The 25,936-nt window shown below is 42.2% G+C and overlaps 1 protein-coding gene across 1 annotated transcript; it reads left to right on the top strand.

The window, feature by feature from the left end:
- The first annotated feature begins 3,613 nt into the window (after window positions 1-3,613).
- On the top strand, window positions 3,614-25,906 carry LOC143933688 (uncharacterized). Its single transcript, XM_077456673.1, has 3 exons — window positions 3,614-3,975; window positions 4,100-4,562; window positions 25,620-25,906. The coding sequence occupies exons 2-3, from the start codon at window positions 4,107-4,109 to the stop codon at window positions 25,728-25,730; spliced, it is 567 nt and encodes a 188-aa protein (XP_077312799.1). The 5' UTR covers window positions 3,614-3,975; window positions 4,100-4,106; the 3' UTR covers window positions 25,731-25,906.
- The last annotated feature ends 30 nt before the right edge of the window (window positions 25,907-25,936 follow it).

Genomic DNA, 25,936 nt, shown 5'->3' with positions numbered 1-25,936 from the left:
TGATACCTCATATGTGTGGCTTGAACACAGTTTTCATATGCGGTCCCAACTTATGTATGCGTTTGCTTCTGCATGCGAGCTTGGCAGGATGGGAGCGCTTTAAAAAAATAGTTTTATTATTTATTTTACTTTTTTATTTTTACACTGTCCTTTTAACCACTTCAGCCCCAGAAGAATTTACCCCCTTTCTGACCAGAGCACTTTTTTGCGATTCGGCACTGCATTGATTTAACTGACAATTGCGCGATCATGCGACGTAGCTCCCAAACAAAATTGACGTCCTTTTTTTCCCACAAAAAGAGCTTTCTTTTGGGGGTATTTGATCCCCCCTGCGGTTTTTATTTTTGCGCTATAAACAAAAAAAGCGTCCATTTTGAAAAAAACAAATTTTTTACTTTTTGCTATAATAACTATCCCACAAAATATATTTAAAAAAAACATTTTTTCTTTAGTTTAAGCCGATACGTATTCTTCTACTACATTTTTTGTAAAAAAAAAATCACAATAAGCGATTATTGATTTTTTTTGTGAACGCTATAACTTTTGCACAAACCAAGGGGATGGTTTCATGGCATTTTTATTAATAATTTTCTTTTTTAAATGGCAGCGATCAGCGTTTTTTTTTATTTTATTTTTTTATCATGACTGCGACATTATGGCGGACATATCGGACATTTTTGACACATTTTTGGGGCCATTGTCATTTGCACAGAAATCAGTGCTATACAAATGCACTGATTCCTGTGTAAATGACACTGGCAGTGAAGGGGTTAACCACTAGGGGGCAGCGTAGGGGTTAAGTGTGTCCTGGGGCATATCTTTAACTGTGGGGGGCGTGGCTGTGTGTGACACGTCACTGATCTCTGCTCCAATCACAGGGAGCAGAGATCAGTGACACTGTCACTAGGCAGAATGGGGAGATGTTTGTTTACATTAGCATCTCCCCATTCTTCCTCCACGTGAGGCGAATGCTGGTATCCCCGTGGCGATCGACCCGACTTGCAACACCTGCTGGCAACCTCTTAAAGGGCAATGTACAGGTACGCGATTCTGCCTGTACGACCCCTTCTGCCAACGTATATCGGCGTGAGGCGGTCAGCAAGCGGATAAATAAAATGTTTTGGGTCACTTTTATTCCTATTGCAAGGAATGTAAATATCCCTTGTAATAGAAAAAGAGCAGGACCTCTTAAATGTAAGATCTTGGGTCAAAAACACCTCAAATCTCACATTTGCACTTAAATGCAATAAAAAAAACTACGTCCCCTTTTTAAAAAAAAAAAGTTTTTTCCCCTTTAAGACCATTGGGCGGAAGTGACGTTTGACGTTGCTTCTGTCATCCAATGGTATTGAGCCAAATGAGGGCCATCCCTCACTCAGCTCCAGGCCTGTCAGGGGAGAGGATGCGATTGTCTCCAACACTACCGATGGCTCCAGTAAGTGGTGGAGGCGACCGGAGCACGCCAGGGGGTGGTGCCCCTCTCCCACCCCCAATAAAAGTGATCTGCCGCAGGGAGACCTCTTTTTATCTTAAAGGCCACCTGCCATTGCTGAAAATACAGAGGGTATGGCAACAATGGTATTTAGCATCAAAGTACCGACATAGAGCTACGCCGATTTGCGGCAATTGGTAAAAATGTAAAAAAATAAAAAATATCCCTCAATGTAATCCATCGTCAATCACGAAGCTCGCCAGACCCGAAAAATAGAAAAAAAAAAAACTCAGACTACTGGGAGGACACCTGCCACCTGCCCTATCTCTGCTTTGACAGTTCTGATATAGGCAAGGAACAGGCCACCTGGTTCCATCACCCGGTGGCACCGCCCCTTATGATATCACATGACAGAGGCCTCCCAGGAGGTGGAGCACTTTTTTCTTTCTATTATTTGGTCTTGTGAGCCTCATGATTGACGATGGATACATCAAGGGATACTATTTTTTTTTTTTTTTTTAATAAAGGACTTGTCAATAACGGTTTCCTGTGTTTCTTACTTTTTGACACTTTTTTGGTGAATGGGTAGGTGTACGATGTACCATTCACATAGAGGGGGGGCTGGGATCTGGGGGCCCCCTTGTTTAAGGGGGCTTCCAGATTCCGATAAGCCCCCTGCCCGCAGACCCTGACAGCCACAGCCCAGGGTTGTCGAAAAGAGGGCCTTGTCCCCATCAACATGGGGACAAGGTGCTTTGGGGTTGGGGGGCATAAGGGTCTGGTATGGATTTTTGGGGGGACCCCACACTTTAAAAAGAAATTTGGCGTGGAGTTTGAAAACTTGAAATCTATACCCAACCCAAAGAGCCTGGTATGGATTTTGAGGGGACTTTTATTTTTATTTTAGCGTGGTGTTTCCCTTGAAATCTATACCAGACCCCCCCCCCCCCCAGTTCCCCTTAACCACTTTAATACAGGGCACCTTCACCCCCTTCCTGCCCAGACCAATTTTCAACTTTTAGTGCTCATTGGCGTCTCTGGGAAATCTTGGTCAGCTTGACATGGAATGATCATGGTCTTTAACACTGGCGTCTATAGGAAATCTTGGTCTGCTTGACATGGCACTGCTCCTGGTTTTTAACATTAACATCTATGGGAAATCTTGTCAGCTTGACATGGCACTGCTCCCGAACCATAAGTGACAGAGACACCAAACTTGGGGAGCACCGAGAGGGGACACAGGACTACAACATTTTGGGGTTGGCCAGCTTGCTTAGGTAATCAGTTATGCCTGTAAAAGACTATTGCAGTGCATGCATTGAGAAGTACAAAAAGGTATTGCTTCACTTTAAGAAGATTTTCATTTTACATACATGCTCTGGCCCCATTGTGTACTTCGTGGGGTATGCCTGTACACTACACTGACTGCACTAAACTGACTGAACACACTATCCACTAACTACCTGCCTAATCTCCATAATCACACACTATACACGAACGACCTGCCTAATCGTCATTATCACACACTATACACTAACTACCTGCCTAATCTCCATTATCAAATACTATACACGGATGCCGTTTAAGCAGCAGCCTTATATAGTGTGGGGCATGGACTTAGCCCCTGAGCCATGATTGTCCAAAGGCACTCCACCTTTGCCCAATCATGGCTATCATAGTACACTGTGCTGTGATTGGCCAAAGTATACAGGTCAGGTGCTTGCTTTGGCCAATCATCAGCAATCAATGCACTATGAGAGCACAGTGCATTATGGGGCGCTCATCAGTGGGTGAACTTCCCGCCAAGCACCCCATGTGTTCGTGTGTTCAGCAACATACGTTAGACTCAAACACACCATCCATCCATACTCCCCATATGTTATGAAGAAAAGAAGGGAAGGTTTTTTGTGATCCAGCATAAGAGAACAGAGCAGAATTGACAACAATACTTTGGATTTCAGTGTCAGCTTATATGGAATGTTTTTTGAAGTGGTACAACACAGGAGAATTCATCTGTTGCAGAGATGTACCAAATATGTATTTTTTTTTTCCCTAGTCTTTACATTTTAGGATTATACATCAAACAACTACATGTAATGCTGACTTTTCCTTCTGACCTCTGCCTCTGTGTTCCTGGCACTAGCAACCTTTGCTCAGTACTATCAGCATGTGATAAGCGTAGTTCAGAGAACAGTGAGATGTGGCATTAGTCATATGTGCACAGGCTCCAGCAAGCAAAACTCTGAGTCATAAAGCATTCCAGTGTAATAATCACAAGGCTGGACAGAAACAATTTAGAGGAAGAAGTCACATCCTACTTGTTTCTTACGTCTTCACAATACAGGCTGTTTATTAGGGTATGATGGATGTGTAAAGTACAGTGTGTACTGTCTTATAAAACACAATTTGCCTACAAGAAGCTGTCTTCAACAAGTGCCGGTCGCTGAAAGAAGGAAAAGCTGTTACAACACTCATCATAAAGCCAAGCTAACAACTGATTATAGAAAAAACATTCTATTCGTTGAAGCAGCAAATCAAAAAAGGTAAGAAAATAAACTGTACTTTCATTCCAAACTTATGAAACCTTTGTGCTGACTGCTGAAGGATATCTTGGATTGTCAGCTGAAGACCTTTGCGTATATTTAACGCATCTTAACTACTTTCCAGTGCAACAATGAATAATAATAAATTCAGAAGGGCATATTCCATGCGCATCCCACGCTCTCCAAAACCATCAACATTTCTTGATTCTTCTGGGGTTTATGATCGACTGGACGAAATGGAAATCCAAGATGACCACCATGGTCACAATGAAAGCTCAGGAAACAAGCACAATAGCTTTTCCTTAGAAATTCCTTTGATCTTGGAAGCACCAAAACTTCAATATTGCAGAAAGAAGTGGAGTTCAAAAAGTCTGCGGTTACCAAAGACACGGCAGGCAGAAGCAGTTTCTAACTGCCAAGCCCAAGAAGTAACACATTTGGACCAAAGCATTCAAGATTCAAATCAAGAAACTGATAAATCCAGCTCTTATGATGAGCAAAGATTGTCAAGTGACTCACAAAGCTGCCAAGAAGGAGAAGATGAAGGAGACAAACAGAAGGGCAAAAAGATGAAACATTATAAAAAGGTAAGTTGCTTACACTTTTTTCTCCTATGCGACAAAAGTGTAGATTCTTTTGTAAATTCTCATGTACTTTTGTCTCTGCATCTCAGAGCCCACAGAGAGTAAGACAAATAAACATTAAGTCATTTTCCCAAAACAAGCATATGTATATCATCTAAAGAGTAATTTTGTTCTTTTGAATTTGTGTCCTTAAACTCACATACACAAGTTCACATTACAGGTCACGTTTAAATGGGGTATCAATTTGTAAATGCACTCTACTCATTGTATTTATGTCATTTTGTCAACCTATAATGTTAAATATGTTTTATTATGTGTTCAATCTTGTAATCAATATAATAAAATGAGAGGCAAATATGTTGAAAGCACAGGCAGCTAGTTGTCATATAAGCAGCAATTAATAAAGATTTTAGAACCTTAATTGACTTAAATGATCATTTTGTACTTAAAAGGAATGTAATATTTTAATGTTAATTGGTCAGGGTGATGTCATGCATGCTTGAACGTTGAGCTCATAATAAAGTAATCAACATGTTGAAAAGTGTTCAGTGAACCTTGAGACAATAAAATAGATTTTTTTTTTTTTTTTTTTTGCTAGAACAATTTGTTTCTTTGTTTCCACTCATATTTAGTACATTAGAGTGGGAAATTATTTTTAACGCTCCCTTAGAATCAACAATCATGTGATTCCTTAGTTCCTCCTTTCTCACAGTATATATATATATATATATATATATATATATATATATATATATATATATATATTTGTCCAGTTAGGCTTTTTTTCACACAAAAAAAATCAGAAATTAGAAAAAATAAGAGTGTACATCCTATTTCTTATAGTCACTTAATGTAAACCTGTCATGTGGCTGCCATTGCTGTTCTTCTGAAATGCAAGTTTTCTGGCACTGTTTGTCTTCAATACTTCTGAGCAACAGACCTGTAACATGCATGTAACACATGAAAGTAGTGAAAAAGAAAAAGCATTAGCATGGGAGCCAGGGAAGTGACATTTTCTAAAACAGATGTCAGCAGTGTTAGCCCAGTAGTTTCTCCTGTGTCTGCTTTCCTTTAACTCAAATTACAAATCACACAAAAAAGTGCCAAATGCATGAATAGCAAATTTGTTAATTGTAACCACTTACCCACTGGGCACTTAAACCACCTTCCTAACCAGACCAGTTTTCAGCTTTCAGTGATCTCACATTTTGTCGGGCAATGCTGTACCCACACAAAAGCTTTGTCCTTTTTTTCACACGAATAGAGCTATCTTTTCGTAGTATTTATGCACCACTGGGTTTTTTATTTTTTGCGCTATAAATAAAAAAGACTCATAATTTTGTAAAAAAATTAAAATTTTGTGGAAAAAAAAAATCTTCATTTTGCAAAGAATTGTGGGAAAAAATAACAACTTCAAAAAACTCACTATGCCTCTTACTAAATACCTTGGAAAGCCTAATTTCCAAAAAGGTGTCATTTGTTTTGTTTTTTTGTACTGTCCTGGCTTGTTAGGGCCTCAAGAAATTAGGTTAGGCCGTCAGTACATCAGGTGTGATCAATTTTCAATGATTGGCACCGTAGCTTGTAGACTCTATACCTTTCACAAAGACCAAATAATTTACACTAATTTGGGTTATTTTTAACAAAGATATGTACCAGTATAAATTTTGGGCACAATTTATGAAGAAAAATTACTCATTTGCAAAATTTTATAACAGAAACAATGAACAATTAATATTAGCAGGTTATTTCTCGCACACAGCATATGCATACCACAAATGACACCTCAAAATACATTCTGCTACTCCTCCTGAGTATGGCGATACCACATGTGTGAGACTTTTACACAGCCTGGCCACATACAGAGGCCCAAAATGCAGGGAGCATTCTAGGGACACAAATTACACATTTCATTTGCTAACAACCTATCATACTTTTGAAGGCCTTGGAGCAACAGGACAATGGAAATGCCCACAAAATGACCCAATTTTGGAAACCAAACACCCCAATGTATATTCTATGAGGCATAATGAGTCTTTTGAACATGTCATTATTTTTGACACAAGTTTTTGGAAAATGTGGAAGGAAAATTAAAATGCATTTTTCTATGCATTTTTTACGGCACTGACAGCACTGATGAGAATCCACTGATAGGGTGGCACTGATGAGCACTATTGGGCACTTTAGTGGCACTGACGGGGCACTAATGGGACACATATGTGCACTGATGCATTGTAGAGCACTGATGTGGCACTGCTGGGCACAGATGTGGCACTGCTGGGGCACATATGGGGAACAGATCTGGCACAAATGGGCATTCTGGGGCATATATATGCCACAGATGGGCACTGCTGCACACTGGCAATTTGAGAGGAAAAAAACTCATGCAGCCTCACACTGCAGATTCTCCCTCCGCTGCTCACACGATTACCTTCCAGGTTCCATGAACCTCACGGGCACGGGCATGGACAGCCCCTTGTGCCTGCCCAAGGGGGTGCGTGATTCTGGGAGGACATCATAGTATGCCCTCCCAGAGTTATCAAGCCGCGCTGTAGCCATCATTTGGCTATGGCCGGTTTTAAAGTTGACAAAGTTCACGAAAAATTGCAATAGCAGTTCAAAGTGAACTTTTGGACAAACCATTTTCAGCATTTGTGTAACCAAATCTAATAGTGCCTAACATTATAGACATCTATTCAATTCAAATTACATATATGATTAGTACTGACCTACCCCAGAGATGTGAGTCAGTGATCTGCCGTACTTCCCAAATCTTTTATTGTGTGACATCCCTTGTGACTCCACATTTGTTACGCAGCAGTATCGACTGCATGAGATGTACTGCTTTTTACATACAGTTGTGTGACGCAAGTGACTGTTAATAAAATGGTATAATTACTTTCTAAATATAAACATATATTTCACATACAATTTTACATAGAATTACAAAACTATTTGCTTATTATGACAGTAAAAGCAAGTACAAAACCTCAAGCTTTGGTTTACCTGTATTGTTTGATTTAATTTAAATTTTAGTTGTTAAAAGAAAAAAAATGTATTACATAAACAAATTTACCCTAAGTAGTAATGGACCCTTTGCAATATTCACAGCAGGATTAATTAGATATTATAGTGATAAAAGTGAGAGTGCTTGAGAATAGCACCAAAGTTAATGTAGTAATATGGATTCCACTGGCTTGCACATCCTCATTGAGTTCCTAAAGTGACATAGCATGACACACCTGTGACCCAGAGTAAGAGTTGAGGGCCTCTGAGCTTCAGGCTAAAGCAACAGGTTCACTTGATAGCTTTCCCCTTCTACTGGTGATACTCACTCTCCAATGTTGGCCTGCTGGAGCCCTGGGAAATGCCCACAACTTCAGGGTAAGGACCATGTGATCATCTGTATTTCCTTCTACAATGCAGTGCTAAATTCTTGAGTGGCCAAACCCTGTCACATGGGTGAAGAGTGAGGGTAATTAGCCCTATGTAAATTTCCACCCACCCTGACCCTGAATTTGGAGAAGGCACTAGTGGATGAAAGAAGCAGAGGATTGAGGCAGGGTGTGAAAGAATCAACAGTGCACGGAGCAAGTGTTGGTCCACACATTGGCATGTTTGTAGATTAGTGTGGCTTTGCTTCTTCACTGGCCCCTTGGTGACTGGTTGGGGGAAATGACCATCACCAGGAAATCAGGAGGAAACTCAAGACCAAATAACAAAATTGAGCTAAAGTAGTGAGATTCTTGCACTACAGGTCTTCAGGTACAGTTTTCTCTCCAGCAAAAATCAGTGAGCAGAACTCACTCTATAACCTGTGGGAGGTTATAGAACACAGTCTGGTTGGACGCATTGGGTACCAATCTCTATCCCGGAGCCAATCATTGGGCGCGTTTGTCTCACTACGTAATCCGGGAAAGGGTACTTAAGGTGCCCGAAGTCACGTGGTTCTGGGTTCCGGTCCAGAAGTTGTTGCTGACTCCGTGTTCCTGGTCCTCCTGACCAGCCCTCGGGGGCCTCATGGCCTGGGGTGCAGATCCATCAGTTTCCGAGCCTCAGAACTGGCTAGTTCGAGGTGCAGTAACTGGAAGGAGGATTCTAAGGTGTTCCGGTGCCATCTCGGATTGTGGAGAGGCCCAGCAACTCTACACGTGACCAGGGGAGGACTCTTCAGTAAGAGTGCCACGCACAAGGCTGGTTGTTCGGTAAGAACCTGGAGGCTGAGCTGCCATGGACATTGATTGAATCCACAATTCTTACAGTATCGCCAGACCGGCTGAAAGATTCTGGTACAGTAAGAAAAGTTCCTACTTCTACCCTTCCAGTTGTAACTAAGTTTCCAACCAAGTCTGTGTGTGAGACTTTGAAAGCTAGAACTATCTGTTGGCTGCTAAACCCAAACTTAAAGATTTATCCAACAGCTAAAGAGTCCAGTTGCGGGCGCCTGTTCCCTGGATTGTGTACAGAGAGAGAGACTTTTATTGAAGTCAGCAGTTCCAAGCACTTGAGCTAAACTTTACCCTGATACCCTCTATTCCCAACTTAGAGACTGTTCAATTCTTTTATGCAAAAATAAAAATCCTAACAAGGAATTCAAGTGTCGGTCTCTACAGTTACTGGGTTTTCAACCCTGGGAACCCCTAGACAAGGACAACGAGTACGAGCTGCAGGAGGTAATTGGTAAGCCCAGAAAAATTCAGCAGCTCCTTCGGGGGTTAGTGCTACATGTGGGGGCTCGTCCAGAATTTGCTGTTACCTCCCGCAATAGAGAAAGACATACATGTGATTTTATTGGAATAGAGGGTGACGTTTTTGGACTGCGCCATCTTTACTAAGGCAGACATTCACTGTGGTGCGTAAGCGTGGGAGGAGTCCTACAGAGCCCGCGAAATTGCGCAACTGGAGGAACTAGTGGGAGGAGTCTACGCCTGTTTTGTCTTCCAGCACGAGGCAACGCATGAGTGTGTCGCAGGAAGAGAGTGTAATTAGTCATGCTTGCTGAGCTGCAACTATGCTGCAACTATGTTCCATGTCCCTGGTGTGCTGTCTGTTCCAGGACCTAGGATACCATGGGACAGAGGTCCTACCAGCATACAGATGTCTGCCACTGTACTGACTGACACGGGAATCCGCCTGCTGCCGCAGGGGCGGTTCATACTCTATACCGCCGGGGATTTTACTTTGTGGAGGATGTGACGGCCTGATTGCAAGTCCTCGGCCGTTTGCTCGCTGTTGGAGGTGCGGGGACTATGCTTTTAAGCCTACTGAATCGCCTTGGGCCTATCATATGGACTGGACCACAGGCGTGGCAACCGAGGAGACTATCATGTATGCTCCGGCTGTGAGGCCTACTGTTCCAGCTTCATCTACCATTGCTGGTGCCTTAAACAAGGACATTGCTTCTTCTCGGGCCAGAGAATCTACTCCCGAGGTTATGGACATAGCTTCGTCTACTACCATGCCTGCACTGGAGAAAGTGGGTCCATCAAAGCCTTCCCATAACCGCAAGAAAGGACCACATCCCAGTCGGGTTGCAGCTCATCAGAAGAAAGCGATCACCTGTGAGAAATCAACCTGGGGAACTTGTGGGGAAAGGGACTGAAGGGGGTTATGTGTTAATAGAGGAATCACCAGACTCTGATTTAGATTCCTCCTGTACCTCTTCTGAAGCTGAGAATGTTGAGGAACTGTTTGACGGAATGTCTCAGGAACTGTTATGGGCATGTGGGGATGATGTGGCCGCTACCTGAGCTGACATTTTGGGTTGGCTAGCCCTTACCTCAGGGGACGCGACGCCACAAGCGGAGACCCCATCTGTTAGTAGTGCATTGTTGCCAAGACCTGTAAACTTACCAACGCTTACAAAGGATGCTACGGCCCTAATGAAAAAGTCCCCGAATTCGTGCATACCCCATGGGGATGGAACCGCTCTCAATTTGCCGAGACTTGCCAGGTCTCAGAAACTTCTGAAGAAGCTGGTGGCAACGGAGTATGGACTTGAATTTCATTATGTTCCCAGGGAAATCATGGACATTATTAAGGAAAATCGTGAGAAGTGGTATGCGGAAGATGTCTGGGACTACCTTAAAGTTCCAAAGCCACTTCGTAAGAAGGCATTCTGTTGGGAAATGCGTGAACATTTTCTGGGATGTCTGCAACACTGGAGCTATGGTCGGCACATTTATGCGGACAAAGTGGTAATTTGCAGGCCAGATAAAGGCAGTGCCGTGTATTTTATTACTACCGTGGATGAACATGGAAGAGACTTAGTTTTGCCAGATCCCTGGTTTTACTGGTGAACCGCTTTTGGACTGAGTTTTTGATTGCAAAAAGAGTTCTTCTCCCTCTTTATTGCATTCTTCTTGAAAAGTATAAGAACTGTGGGTATTTTAGGCAGGTCAGCTAGCGAGAGGGCTATGTGTCAAGATTACCAGCTGGGTCACAGTACTTATCTTTCAGAAAAGGACTTGAAGTTAGAGAGGCTATGACCACTAGGTGGTGTGGGTCGGCGCAAAACACAGTGGTTCTTTTGTTTCAGGAAAATACAAATTTAAGCACGTATTTAGGAAAAAGAAGTAGGGGCCGTCCCAAGAACCATATCGTAGTGTGAACACAGCCTTGTGCTATGTGTGTGAACTGTACACCGATCAGCTATAACATTCTTACTACTAACATATATGGTGAAATGTATCTATATAACATGTAGGTCAGATCTCCTTAGAGGAAGTAAGACAGCCACAGCTTTGATCCAGCGGAGCATTTGAGCTTTTGGCCGGCAACAGCATGGACTGGTGAGCCTCAAGAATCAAACCCACTCTGCGTACTGTTAGTTCTTTTTTCTCTTATATGGTTTATTTGTGTGAACTTGGGATAATCTTCATTGGAATCAAAGTTTACCATAGATAGCTGATTAAAGGGGAAAACCTTTTTAAGGTTTATATTGCACTGTGGGATACACCAAACATTGATTGAGGTTTCCAATGTTTGGGACACTGATGCACATAAGAACTTTTTGGTTTATCACAGATGATAATAATTTAAACCTTCTCACTTTTGGGTAGATAGTAGGTCACCGTCGCTTGGAAAACATTTGGGACCTAAAAATAGATTTATATATTTGGTATATAATTCTTTAATGTAGCGTGGCATTGTTTTTGCACTAGATTAGAGATGGACCAAACACCCCTTGGTTCGGTTCGCACCAGAAATCTCGAACATCGCAAAAGCTCAGATGCAAACGACAAACCCCATTGAAGTCAATGGTACCCAAACAGGAAAAATCTAAATTAACCCCATTTTGAAGGCTTAAATTCAAGGTATTGGCCGTAAAAAGGGTATGGGGGCTGGGCAATGCCCTGGGGGACTGCCTTGAAAAAAAAGTAAAAAAAAATGTTTTTTAAAGGAGCAGTGATTTTAATGGTGCCTAAAGTGGAAAAATAAAAATGGAAAATTCCTTTAAATGTAGTGCTAGGGGGTCCCCTTAGTCTGCCTGTAAAGTGGCGCATCTGCACCATATATAGAACCTGCTGCAGCAAAACTGACATTTATAAAAAAAACAGCTTGGGAAGCAGTCTGTATGATGAGGCCACATTTTAGTGCACAAGGAACAAGATTAGAGATCTTTTGGATACATTCTGGTGTCTCTTTGGCAGACTGTGGATGGAAATATCAAAGTTTTGTACCACAGTGACCAAACCTAATGTGAAGAAGCCAAAATATAGTTCAGTCAGGTCAAGATTTACAATTTTTTTTAGATCAAGTCTGGTGTCTCTTTTGCAAAAATTGATCATTGGGTGTTGTTAGTGCCATCACCCCAGTAACCTTTCTAGAGTTAGTCTTGATGAAAGCAAGAATTGGCCTTGCTGTAAAAAGGTATTTTTTTTATTTTTTTTAAATAACAAACATGTTATACTTACCTCCACTGTGCAGCTTGTTTTGCACAGAGTGGCCCGAACCTGCTCTTCTGGGGTCCCTCGGCGGCTGTTTCTGCCTTCTCCCGCAGGTACTTCTCACGTTCATGCGAGCTCCTTCGCATGGTGAGAAGCACCTGCAGGCACCCTCCCGTGATACAGCCAGCAGATATAGCCGCTCGCTGTATCACACGCCCACCGGCGCGCCACGTCATTGGACTTTTGAGGGGCCAGGTAAGTAAAACGGGGGGGCTGGGGGCGCCGGTACTGTCAGATGTTTTTTCACCTTAATGCATAGAATGCATTAAGGTGAAAAAACATTTACCTTTGCAACCCCTTTAATTGTGCCCATTAAACCTATACCAAAAAACGACTTCAAGATAAAACCAACACCCACAAAGGTAGGCAGCCTAGACAGTCTTAAAGAGATTTGCAATCCTAATAACACTTAAGCAGTGACATTGGCATCAGAGACTTGGTAGCTGCTGCTAATCTAGGACTGATTCATTTTTACAAATGTCAGCCAGACAATGGAGTCTGTGGACAGACACGCTCTTTTATCTGTCACAAAACCTCTGGCAAACCCAAATGCCCCGAACACAGGCCAGCAGCTCAATTGCATACTGGGCAAATTCTGGACAGTGGTCTATTCTCATGACCCAGAAACCCAATGAATCATCAACCAGAAAGCTCTCCATGTCTGTCTTTACCCCTAGATAATCTTACACCATTTGATACAGACGCTGCCAATGGGATGTTGAAGCTGACATCCCTGGGTGGCTAGGACTAAATACATTTTGGTATGCATTACTTAGGAAGCCCCCTTCTCCACCGCTCCTCATTTGAGGAAAAACAGAAGCCTCAAAAGTAGCTTTTCCATAAGACTGTAACCTACCAATATCTGGAATGGGGTTACATGAACTCCTCTTTAAGGTGTCCCCAAGATATTTCATCCTCTGCTCCCTTTGTGAGGATGGGATGAGTACCAAGACTTTCCCCTTGTAACGGTGCTCAAGAAGCATTGCCAACCAATAATGATCCTTATCCATGATGCCACAAATTCTCGGGTCCTTTCACAGGCTTTGAAGAATAAGAATGGCTATGCACCGCAAGTTTGCATAGGCATGAGAAGCAGAGTCCTCTGAGTCACTGAGGATTACAGTATCTGGAACTGCCTCCTCCCAGCCATGTACAAATCCCAAGGTTTCTGGGGACTAAAAAAACATCTCTTAATGTTTTACGTATGTTTTCCTCTGCTTCAATGCCTCCAAAACTGCCACAATCCTCCTCCTCCCTTTCCTCTTGTGTGTTCTGTGGCATCGCAAGAATGGTGTCTGCATAAAGATGGCCTTGAGAGTTACCTGTCCATAGTGCCACGCAGAGTCTGTTCCAGCAGGAACACAAGAGGGATTGTGTCACTGATGCATGCATTGTCACAGCTCACCATCCTTGTCTCCTCCTCAAATTGTGACAGTACAGTGCATGCATCCTTTATTAGCAGCCATAGGTGTGGTAAAAAAAAAAGCAGAGGTTCCCTGAGCCTGTCATTGTGCCATGCTTATACAGGTACTCATTGACGGCCCTCTGCTGCATGTGCAGCTGCTGCAGCATTGCCAAAGTTGAGTTCCACCTGGGGGGCATGTCACAAATCAGGCAGGTTAATGGGTAAATGGAATTCTGACTGAATTGCAGCCAACTAAACACTGGCTGTGTATTACCACCTGAAATGGCTACAGTACCGAGTACCTGTTTAAGAAATGCTGCACTGATACATTGAGGACATTTGCCAGGCATGGCACATGTGTCAACCTTGCCTGTCCGAATGGCCTGAATGGCCCCTTGAATGCTTAGAGGGTACTGGTGGTTCATAGGACAATCCAGCAGAGGAGGGCATGAAGGGGGTGGAGCTAACAGATCTCGCATCATCACCACCAGCTGTATAGAGACATGGCGGTAAACAAGTCCTGCATCCTTCGTAGTTGTAAGCAGAGTTACCCAGTTTTCTGTGAACTAAATATATTGGCCTTGACCATGCTTTCTGGCCCATGAGTCAACAGTAAAGTGGACTCTGCAGCTGACTGCCTTTACCAACATTGCCTTCCACGGGGGGCAGGCAGGGGACAAAAAAAAGACACAAAAAAACAACAACAGGTAGCAACCGAAAAAAAAAAAAAAGTATACAGCAGCACTGCACTACACTAACACACTACACTGACAAACTATTCTCAAACACTATACTAACACTAAACGAACACTCAACACTCAGTCAAATGGTATGTAAAGCTGTGTTAAACACTGCACTACACTAAAACACTACACTGACACACTACTCTCACACACTGTACTAACAATAAACTAACACTCTGCACTTAAGTGTCACAAGAAGTGAACAGTGAACACACTAACTGCTAGTACCATGTTTCCCCTTAAATAAGCCCGAGTCTTATATTAATTTTAGCAACAAAAGACACAGTAGGGCTTATTTTCGGGGTAGGTCTTACCATGTAATGTGCTGTCTTCTCTCTCCCACTCTCTCCCGGCCTGACAGGAATCCCCAGTGTTAACAGAGTTAAAATGCTTGTAAAATCTTATAATCCACTCTATTACAATAGTATATAATGTACAATGTGTGTGTTTTTGTAATATAATTGTGCCAAATACCTTCATTATAGCACCGCTCTGTGCTTCTGTGACTTGCCAGAGCTCTCTTCCCCCACAATTATATTACAGAAACACACACATTGTACATCATATACTACTGTAATAGAGTGGATTATAGGATTTTACAAGCATTTTAACCACTTGCCGACCGCCGCACGACGATATACGGCGACAGAATGGCACGGGCAGGCATATGGGCGTATATTTAAGTCCCTGCCTTCCCACGGGTGGGGGGCCCGATCGGGCCCCCCCACGGTGCCTGCGGCGGTCGGTATTCGTTCGGGAGCGATCCGGGATGAGGGGGCGGCCATTCATTCATGGCCACCCCCTCGCGATCGCTCCCGATGAATGGAAATCCTTTGTGACATCACTTCCTCTCCTGTAATGTAAACACAGGCAGAGGAAGTGATGTAATCTCTCCTCGTGTCGGTATTTTTCGTTCCGGCACCGAGGAGAGAGGATCGGTGAGTTGCACCAACACGACACTTCACAGTAGAACATGCCAGGCACACTCACACCCCCCCTTTACCCCCCAATCACCCCCCAATTACCCCTGCCCCCCCAGTCACAGTGACACCAATGCATTTTTATTTTTTTTTGCATTGGTGTCATTTGTGACTGTAATAACTGTTAGGGCAGTTAGGGTTAGCCCCCTTTAGTTCTAATGTACCCCCCTAACCCCCCCCCAATAAAGGTTTAACCCCGTGATCACCCCCCGTCGCCAGTGTCACTAAGGCTGGGTTCACATTGCAGCGGTTTATGAGAACGGATGTGATTCGCACCGCACTGCAGTGCAAATCACATCCGATCTCTGCGATTCGAGTTCAGCCATTCGCCGCACCCGCCGCACCCGCCGCAAATTCGCACGGGACCCTTTTTTTGGTCCGCAGCAGAATCGGATCGCATGGGTGTTCACACCATGCGATCCGAGTTTGCAGATCGCACTGCGATATGCGAACTGATCTGGGGGTGTCATTAACATTTCACTGACACTCCCAGCAGTTCGCATAGGGCAGTGTGAACTGCCGCCGGGAGGCATGCGATGCGGGAACCCGCCGCGGATTCGTGGCGTTCCCGCATCGCTCCAGTGTGAACCCAGCCTAATAAGCTATCGTTTTTCTGATCGCTGTATTAGTGTCACAGGTGACGCTAGTTAGGCAGGTAGGTATTTAGGTTCGCCGCAGCTTTTTATAGCGCCAGGGACCCCCATATACTACCGCATAAAGCCCCCTGATTGCCCCCTAGTTAACCCTTTCACCAGTGATCACCATATAACTGTTACAGGTGACGCTGGTTGGTTAGTTATTTTTTTATAGTTTCAGGGCACCCGCCATTTATTACCTAGTCTCACTAGTGTACCTGTAAATTTAGGGGTGTCTACTTTCCAAAATGGGGTCATTTGGGGGGGGTTTGTGCCATCTTGGCATTTTATGGCCTTCAAAACTGTAACGCCCTTAGAAAGCCTGAAGGCGGTGCTTGGTTTTCGGGGCCCCGTACGCGGCTAGACTCCCAAAAAGTCCCACATATGTGGTATCCCCATACTCAGGAGAAGCAGCAGAATTTATTTTGGGGTGTCATTTCACATATGCCCATGGCATGCGTGAGCAATATATCATTTAGTGACAACTTTGTGAAAAAATAAAATAAAATAAAAAAGTTTGTAATTTTCCCGCAACTTGTGGCAAAATATAAAATATTCCATGGACTCAACATGCCTCTCAGCAAATAACTTGGGGTGTCTACTTTCTAAAATGGGGTCATTTGTGGGGGTTTTGTGCCATCTTGGCATTTTATGGCCTTCAAAACTGTAATAGGTAGTGAGAAGTGAAATCAAAAATTTACGCCCTTAGAAAGCCTGATGGCGGTGCTTGGTTTTCGGGGCCCCGTACGCGGCTAGGCTCCCAAAAAGTCCCACATATGTGGTATCCCCGTACTCAGGAGAAGCAGCAGAATTTATTTTGGGGTGTCATTTCACATATGCCCATAGCATGTGTGAGCAATATATCATTTAGTGACAACTTTGTGTAAAAAAAAAAAAAAAAAAAAAGTTTGTAATTTTCCCGCAACTTGTGGCAAAATATAAAATATTCCATGGACTCAACATGCCTCTCAGCAAATAGCTTGGGGTGTCTACTTTCTAAAATGGGGTAATTTGTGGGGGTTTTGTGCCATCTTGGCATTTTATGGCCTTCAAAACTGTAATAGGTAGTGAGAAGTGAAATCAAAAATTTACGCCCTTAGAAAGCCTGAAGGCGGTGCTTGGTTTTCGGGGCCCCGTACACGGCTAGGCTCCCAAAAAGTACCACATATGTGGTATCCCCGTACTCAGGAGAAGCAGCAGAATTTATTTTGGGGTGTCATTTCACATATGCCCATAGCATGTGTGAGCAATATATCATTTAATGACAACTTTGTGTAAAAAAAAAATAATAATTTTTTTTTGTCATTATTCAATCGCTTGAGGCAAAAAAATAAAATATTCAATGGGCTCAACATGCCACTTATCAATTTCCTTAGGGGGTCTACTTTCCAAAATGGGGTCATTTGGGGGGGTTTTGTACTGCCCTGCCATTTTAGCACCTCAAGAAATGAGATAGGCAGTCGTAAACTAAAAGCTGCGTAAATTCCAGAAAACGTACCTTAGTTTGTAGATGTGACAACTTTTTTGCGCAAACCAATAAATATACAGTTATTGACTTTTTTTTTTACCAAAGACATGTGGCTGAATACATTTTGGCCTAAATGTATGACTAAAATTGAGTTTATTGGATTTTTCTAATAACAAAAAGTAGAAAATATCATTTTTTTTCAAAATTTGCGGTCTTTTTACGTTTATATCGCAAAAAATAAAAATCGCAGAGTCAGTCAAATACCTTTAAAAGAAAGCTCTATGTGTGGGAAGAAAAGGACGCAAATTTCGTTTGGGTACAACATTGCATGACCGCGCAATTACCAGTTAAAGCAGCGCAGTGCCAAAGTGTAAAAAGACCTCTGGTCATTTACCAGCAAAATGGTCCGGTCTGAAAGTGGTTAAACTAGGGCTTATTTTCGGGGTAGGTCTTACTTTCAGGGAAACACTGTAGCAAAATTAAACCCTGCTCTATCTATCTCTAATCCTACAAACTACAAGTGCTGGCTATGAGAAGTTAGCCTTTATAGTGTGGGGTGAGTACTAAGCTGTGACTGGAGAAAGTAATCATCACTTTGTCCAGACAGGGTTTTGACAGTGGTCAGGGGCAAGGCTTCATCCAATTAGGGCCCTAGAATGCACTGTGAAGCGCACAGTGCATTTTGGGGCACTAGGTGGGCAAACATTCCGCCGAGCTACCCGCAAATTGGGATGTTTGCCCATCTCTACATTAGATATATTATGTGGATAGTGCAGCTTGATTATATGTTACTGATTTTTATCATTTATTTTCTATACTGTTTCACATTTAAGGAATGAGCGTGAAAATAATTTTTGATTTACAAAAGACAAGATTGTTTTGACGCCATTTATTTGCAAAGTGAAACATGTACAGTATATTGATTAAAACACATTTCCAATTACAATAATGTTTTATTTATTTTTTTCATTTATGCATTTTTGCATTTATATAGTATTAATAAATAAAAAAAAAAACTGTGGTGATCAACTATCACCAAAGGAAAGCTCGATTTGTATGTAGAAAAAATACATAGATTTAATTTGAAATTGCCAGTTAAAGTGGCACAGTGGTGAATAGCAAAAAATGGTCTGGTCGTAAAGGGGTAAAACCTTCCAGTGAGCAAATGGTTAAACTTTATAATACCTATACTGTATACATCCAACAATGAAGATATTCCTAAGTAATGTTATAAAATCCTAAATACATTTCTAATACACTATTAGTATATTTAATTTTGTATGAAAACCACAATCAAACTATGTATATACTGCCATGGATGTAAACACTGCTGGCTTGGTATATACAAATACAATACTTGAAAGAGAGTAGTCATCACAAAATGACAGCTACATATTGTATGTCCACTAGTATCGCATTTATCTCCAAACAATATGCAAAACAACTGCACATACATTAAAAATGATGCAACCCATATCCCCACAACCTTGTATTTAGGGATTCTGTGGACTTGGATACATGTAGCACTAAAAGTAGATAAGAAATCAGGAACTATGAACCTGGTATCATATACTGTATTCATCCATTCACAGAACAATTGGCAATTGTTAAAACTAATATTAGGCTGTGGTTTCTACATTTTATACAAGGTGCGAGTAAAAAGTTTGGTGAATGGTATCAGAAAACAACCTTTATCGGCCTTCAAAAACGCCATCCTTCACAACACACTTTTGGAAACCTTAATAAAGCTTCTGGAAACTGTCAGCAAATGCCTCTTTAAGAATCGATCGCAGGACCTCTGTCACACATTCTTGGATTGCCACCATATCTGCAAAACGTGCGCCTTTCATGACGCTGTTCAGGCGGGGAAACAGAAAGAAGTTTGCAGGCTCCAATTCCAACAATTGCCGATTGGATTCCGGATCAAACTAGTAGCACCAGTTCTCATCCCCTGTGACCATGGTTCTCAGAAATTATGGATCCTGGTCACACATGGTAATGAAATCTCCAGAGGTTTCCATGCCTTTTGCTTTATGTTCGTCTGGCAGCTTGTACGGCACAAACACATTGCTCCATTGCACTTTGAGCCAACCTCTCACACTGTTGACCAGCCTGCAGCGGGTTTACCCTGACATGTACTCTACGCTAGGTGGCTCTTCTTGACGTGTCTCTGTTTGAACTAGATGGACTTTTGTCGTTTATCAACCTGAATAACTATGTAACTATGTCTCTGGATAGCCATATGCATGCTTGTGCACCTGGCCCATGTTGCCATTGAGATTCAAACCTCATACATTATAATTGTAGCACCCCCTGGGTCTTCTAGAAGCAGGGAGGGAGCTAGCATTTACCCAGGGCTATAATAGGGAGTTTTGAACAGAAATTGGGCACCAGTCACTTTTGATCTTTTTAAAGCTTTAATGTAGAACCTAAAAAGAAGGTAGTAGGAGAGAGGGTTAGGGGTCTCAGATACCAGGAGAAGATCACATACAGACTCCTTGGATCCAGAAAAAGTACAGCTTCATAGTACTTGAACCTGTAAACCGACCTGGCAATACTGTAAACACATTTCAGATTGTAGAACAAGATCCAGCTTCACATTGTCAGAACCGTTAAGCTGACCTGGCAACACTGTAAGCACATTTTAGATGTAGGTGCCTCCTCCAAACGAGTCAGCAGGCCCTATTGAGAGACCAGCCTTCATCCTGACTCTATCCAGCAAGGGTCCCCTGGATCTTCTCTATTTGGCTGGGCTTCTTCAACGCCGGGCAAGACAGCCTAAGGACCACCTCAGAATTAGTAGGCCCCAGACAGGATTCTTGGCCTACTTGCACATGGCCCCACCCAAATATATATCCTCTCCCAGAATTCACCACTGGCCAAGAACCCCCTACTGGGCTGGCTGGAAGGAAGATAAATATTCATAACGCAACATAGTTGTACTATCATATACTGACCTGTGGTACCAGTGACACCTACTGGTGACAGCGAGAAACGCACAACTTAATTGAGATTAGGGAAAGATCAGACAAACTGTACAATCAATCTGAGCTGCCTACAGCCCAGCAAAAATTAAATTTACATGATAGCACCGGTTTAGGACCAGGGGGCTACACAATAATACATAGTAGTAGTAATAATAATAATAGTTATAATGTTATACATAATAATGTTTCTTCTCTTATGGTTCACTTATGGTTAACCACATGCTGACCGCCGCATGCCGATTTACATTGGCAGAATGGCATGGGCAGGCAAAAGGGCGTACCCATACGACCCTTTGAAATTCCCATCCCGCGGGCGCGCACGCATGCCCGCTGTGGGAGCGTGCCTGCGGGTCCTGTGTACTTGATGTTCGCCGGCGTCCTGCTATTGCAGGGAGGAGAGACAAAACAGGGAGATGTAAACATGGCATTTCACTGTTCTGCCTAGCAACATGACAGGGATCTACTGCTCCCTGTCATTGGAAGCAGTGATCTCTGTCATGTTGTAGTGAGCCCACCCTCCCTACAGTTAGAACACATCCAGGGAACACACTTAACCCCTTGGTTGCCCCCTAGTGTTTAACCCCTTCCCTACCAGTGATATCTATACAGGAATCAGAGGCTATTTTTAGCTCCGATCGCTGTATAAATGTCAATGGTCCCAAAATAGTGTCAAAAATGTCCCATCTGTCCGCCACAATGTCACAATCATGATAAATGCAGGTCACCACCATTACTAGTGAAAACAAAAATAATAATAAAAATGCCATAAATCTATCCCCAATTTTGTAGATGCTATAACTTTTGCGCAAACCAATCAATGTACACTTATTGCAATTTTTTGCCAAACATATGTAGTAGAATACATATCGGTCTAAACTGTGGAAGAAATTTTTTTTTATAGATTTTTTGGGGATATTTATTATAGCAAAAAGTAAAAATTATTGTTTTTTTTCAAAAATGTTGCTCTTTTTTTTCGCTCTTTCTTTTAATCAGGGCTCAGCAGCCCTGATTACCGTGGTCAGCACAGACAGTGGGACACTGGAATTGGCAGGATCAATCAGGTTTTTATGTAGCTTAGAGAGGGACAAATGACACAGCACAAGCACTATGCCGTGTATCATGCTATAAAGGATGGCAATCGCTTTAAGTGTTTTGCATAGCCAGCCACAAGTCTTCTGTTGCAAGATGTTTGTTGTTCATGAGCTGTCTGTTTCAAATTCCCCCACAACATTTCAATATGATTCCAATCAGGGCTTTGACTGAGCTAGTCCTCTGTTTCTTCATTTGGAGTCATCCTTGGTAGTGTGCCTTGGATCATTATGTTGAAAGATCAATTTCTGGATAAACTTCTTTCTCATCATGCACATTTTGATATGATGCAGAATTCATAGCTGAAATGATGAATGTTGTCAAGGGTTCTTCTTCTGAAATGCTTCTCTGGTCTGTACCAAACATTTCTACTGTTACTGTGGCCATACAACACTATCTTTGATTCATCAGTCCACAGTACATTGCTCCAGAAGACCTGGTCTCTGTCTATATGTTCAAATGCAAATGTAATCTTGTTCAAATGCTCTTTTTGGTCAGCAAAGTCTTCCAGCAGGGTTTACGTGTATGTGGATTAGACATACACTACATATACACCAGAACTTCGCATAATGGGGAAAGGGAAAGGGGAAAATTTGGGACTTTAAATGAGGTCATAGCCTCCATCCCTATCAAATGTAAGACAAAAATTAAAAACAAGAGCTGGGCGGGACTTTATATGAAGTACGGGGTTAAAAAGAGACAAAATGGCTATTGAAAAGATTATTTATTAGTTTTATATCTAGCAAGGCATGATTACATGTATATTGGAGAGGTGCGCAGGCAGACACATCATTGACATCAACATTTCACTTTATACATATTGTAATGACAGATACAGAATAAGTTATAAAAGCGCACCTCAATTATATACATAAAATAACCAATAATAATAATAAAATGGACAATTCATAAAGTATGGCAACTACAAGAATCTATGACTTCTTGGTTGCTGCAGTGAATTAATGAAAAAAACATGATTTGTACAGTATTTCAAAAATCAATGCTGTTGAAATTGGGGTACCAGAATACACGGCAACTAGTAGCTCTACGCGTTTCGCGGCTTACTGCCGCTCATCAGGAGCAAGCTCGTGATTGGTCTGAAAATACAGAGTAGTAATAAATTAATAATTGCAATAATGGAACATAGGGAGGTTGAAAAACCCACCTAATAGTCACTTACACATAACCATGCAGTCGTAGGCGCAGTATCGGAAGCCACAAAGCACCCAAAGAGACGGTACGGGAGCTGAGGAGGCCCATCCAGCGGCAGTAGGGCCCACAGAATTCACACACAGGCAACCACCAGGACAACCAGGGCATTTGACAAATGGGAATGAAATCAGCGTGTAAGTAAAAACCTAATGGGTGGAAAAATACATAATAAGATCTACAAGTAGTGTATAAAATATATGGGGGGGAAAAAGTGCAGTGAAGAGAGGTAGGTTGAGTGTGTGTAAAAGTGAGTAGAATTAGCAGGGGGGGGGGGGAAGAAGGGGTGGCCAATATATACCATCCCCCAATCTAACTAACACAGACAAAGTGATAATAAATGGGAGATGAAAAGAAAGGGGGAAACTAGGACTATAAGTGCTAGGATACCTATTGAATGGAGAAAACACAGAAACAAAGGGTGGCAATGTATAATAGGTGGTTAGCACCAGTTGTTCCGGTCCAGCCTGCCGCCGCCAACCATGGACAACACCACGCCGCCGTCAGAAAGCCCCCAACGTCACACACACAAAACACCATCATGCGGTGGATGCTGGGAGCTCAGCGTCATCGCATCCAGGAAGTAAATGCCTGTGGGCTTCAAACGCCCACAGTGAAAATGGAAACCGCCGGACTGCTTTTTTAAAAGTTTTCCTTTGCAATGAAATCATCACGCCGGGGGTTAAAAAGACTCCGATCGTGACTGCAAAGACACCGTAGGAATCGCCCACCAGTGACACAGGTAAAAAAAAAAAAAACGGCAGCGGAATCCCGCTTTAACCTCCGCCCCAGTCTCAAGACTTTTGCAGACTCTAACAGGTTTTCTTCTAAGATTGCCCTGGATTTGGCTCCATTCATCTTTCTATCAACTCTGACCAGCTTCCTTGTGCCTGCTGAAGAAAAGTATCCCCACAACATGCTACCACCACCACGTTTCATGGTAGGGATAGTGTGTTCAGGGTGATGCAGTGTTAGTTTTCAGCCACACATAGTGTTTTGCTTTTAGGCCAAAAAGTTACATTTTGGTCTCATCTGACCTGAGCACCTTTTTCCCCATGTTTTTGTGTCCCCTACATGGCTTCTCGCAAACCGCAAATGGGCTTTCTTTCAACAATGGCCTTCTTCTTGCCACTCTTCCATAAAGGCCAGATTTGTGAAGTGCACGACTAATAGTTGTCCTGTTGACAGATTCTCCCACCTGAGCTGTGTATCTCTGCAGCTCCACCAGAGTTACCATGGACCTCTTGGCTGCTTCTCTGATTAATGCTCTCCATGCCAGGCCTGTAAGTTTAGGTGGCCATGTCTTAGTGGGTTTGCAGTTGTGCCATACTCTTTCCATTTTCAGATGATGGATTGAACAGTGCTCCATGAGGTGTTCAAATCTTAGGATTTTTTTTATAGCCTGACCCTGCTTTAAACTTGTTCACAACTTTATCCCTGACCTGTCTGGTGTGTTCCTTGGCATTTATGATGCTGTTTGCTCACTAAGGTACTCTAACAATCCTCTGAAGGCTTCTCAGAACAGCTGCAGTTATACTGAGATTAAATTACACACAGGTGGACTCTATTTACTAATTAGGGGACTTCTGAAGGTAATTGGTTCCACTACATTTTAGTTAGGTGTATCAGAGTAAAGGGGGCTGAATACAAATGCACACCACATTTTTCAAATATTTATTTGTAAAAATAAATTGAAAACCATTTATCATTTTTCTCCCACTTCACAATTATGTGCCACTTTGTGTTGGTCTAGCACATAAAATGTCAATAAAATACATTTAGGTTTTTGGTTGTAACATGAAAAAATTTGGAAAACTTCAAGGGGTATGAGTTTTTTCAAGACACTGTATATCTCAAATTTGCAGTACAGTTTTTTAAAGTGTATGTATAGCCTAAACATTTCTCCACTTTCTGTCCTCGAGATGCTAAAGCAACATCTTTACAATGTGGGGGGAATTCTCCTCTTAGACAGTTGTCGCAGGACCAGAAGTCCTCATTGAAACAATTTAGAGCCTCCACTCAAACAGTAGGTAGTAACATAGAGGGGCTGATTCTATGGCACAGATAGCAATACAACTTGACAGGGGTTCTAATCCAGTCCTACTCTATTTAAAAAAAAGTTTGGCTATACATACATTAAACATACTGCATGAAAGTGTGTACATATCTTAAACAAACAGTAAAGCTTTGAACCAAACTGTCCCTGACCATTCTAGTTGTGTGCACTGTGAAGCAATTCATTCTTAAATATCCTCAAAGACTATAAACTCAGGTTTCAGTCAATTTCTTACAGTTTATAAACACTTGGTGCTCCTTTACATTAATTCAGTGCTTCTGTTATGAATTTTCAAGATTAATTTGTCCACAATGCCCACAGCTACGGAGGGGAATAAATGGTTGTTAAAGTGATATTACGGCCTGTTCAGGATATGTACCGTAAATACTTTATTGTGCATAGTCTTAATACATTTTCACTCTGAAGCCTTCTATCTCCCACTAAACTTTGTTGTTTGCATAATGAGAATTTGAGTCTCAGTGAAGCTTTTGAAGTAAATCTTCTTTTATGTTAAACGTATTTATTCCTTTTTTTTCTAGACTATTGACCGGGCTTTTCGTCGTGGCTGGGGAACATTTATCACCAACATCTATACTATTTCTCTTGCAAGAACATCTCAAGATTCCCCTCATCTTGTTAAAGCTTGCTAAGTATTTACAGCAATACACGAGCAACTGTAATCCAAAATTAACAGAGAACTTTATAAGAACCTCAAATCTAGAAAAACAAAACACACCAACAGGATTGATTAACTCGGCTCAGATGTTTTATGTGCATACCAGTTTGGATCCTATGCTCTCAATACATTTACACAGAATTAAGAAAACTCTGTACTCCACAACAGTGGGTGTGTTTT

This window comes from Lithobates pipiens, unplaced genomic scaffold (genome assembly GCF_037356315.1).
Source record: "Lithobates pipiens isolate NorthernLeopardFrog02 unplaced genomic scaffold, aLitPip1_a1.2 Scaffold_10, whole genome shotgun sequence".
Lineage (NCBI taxonomy): Eukaryota > Metazoa > Chordata > Amphibia > Anura > Ranidae > Lithobates > Lithobates pipiens.
This window is presented reverse-complemented; position numbering and strand designations above follow the sequence as displayed.

Bases quoted from the DNA above. Each gene is read 5' to 3' on its own strand.
- LOC143933688 (XM_077456673.1), top strand. From the start codon at position 4,107: ATGAATAATAATAAATTCAGAAGGGCATATTCCATGCGCATCCCACGC. The intron at 4,563-25,619 runs GTAAGTTGCTTA...TTTTTTTTCTAG, and splicing joins AGATGAAACATTATAAAAAG to ACTATTGACCGGGCTTTTCG.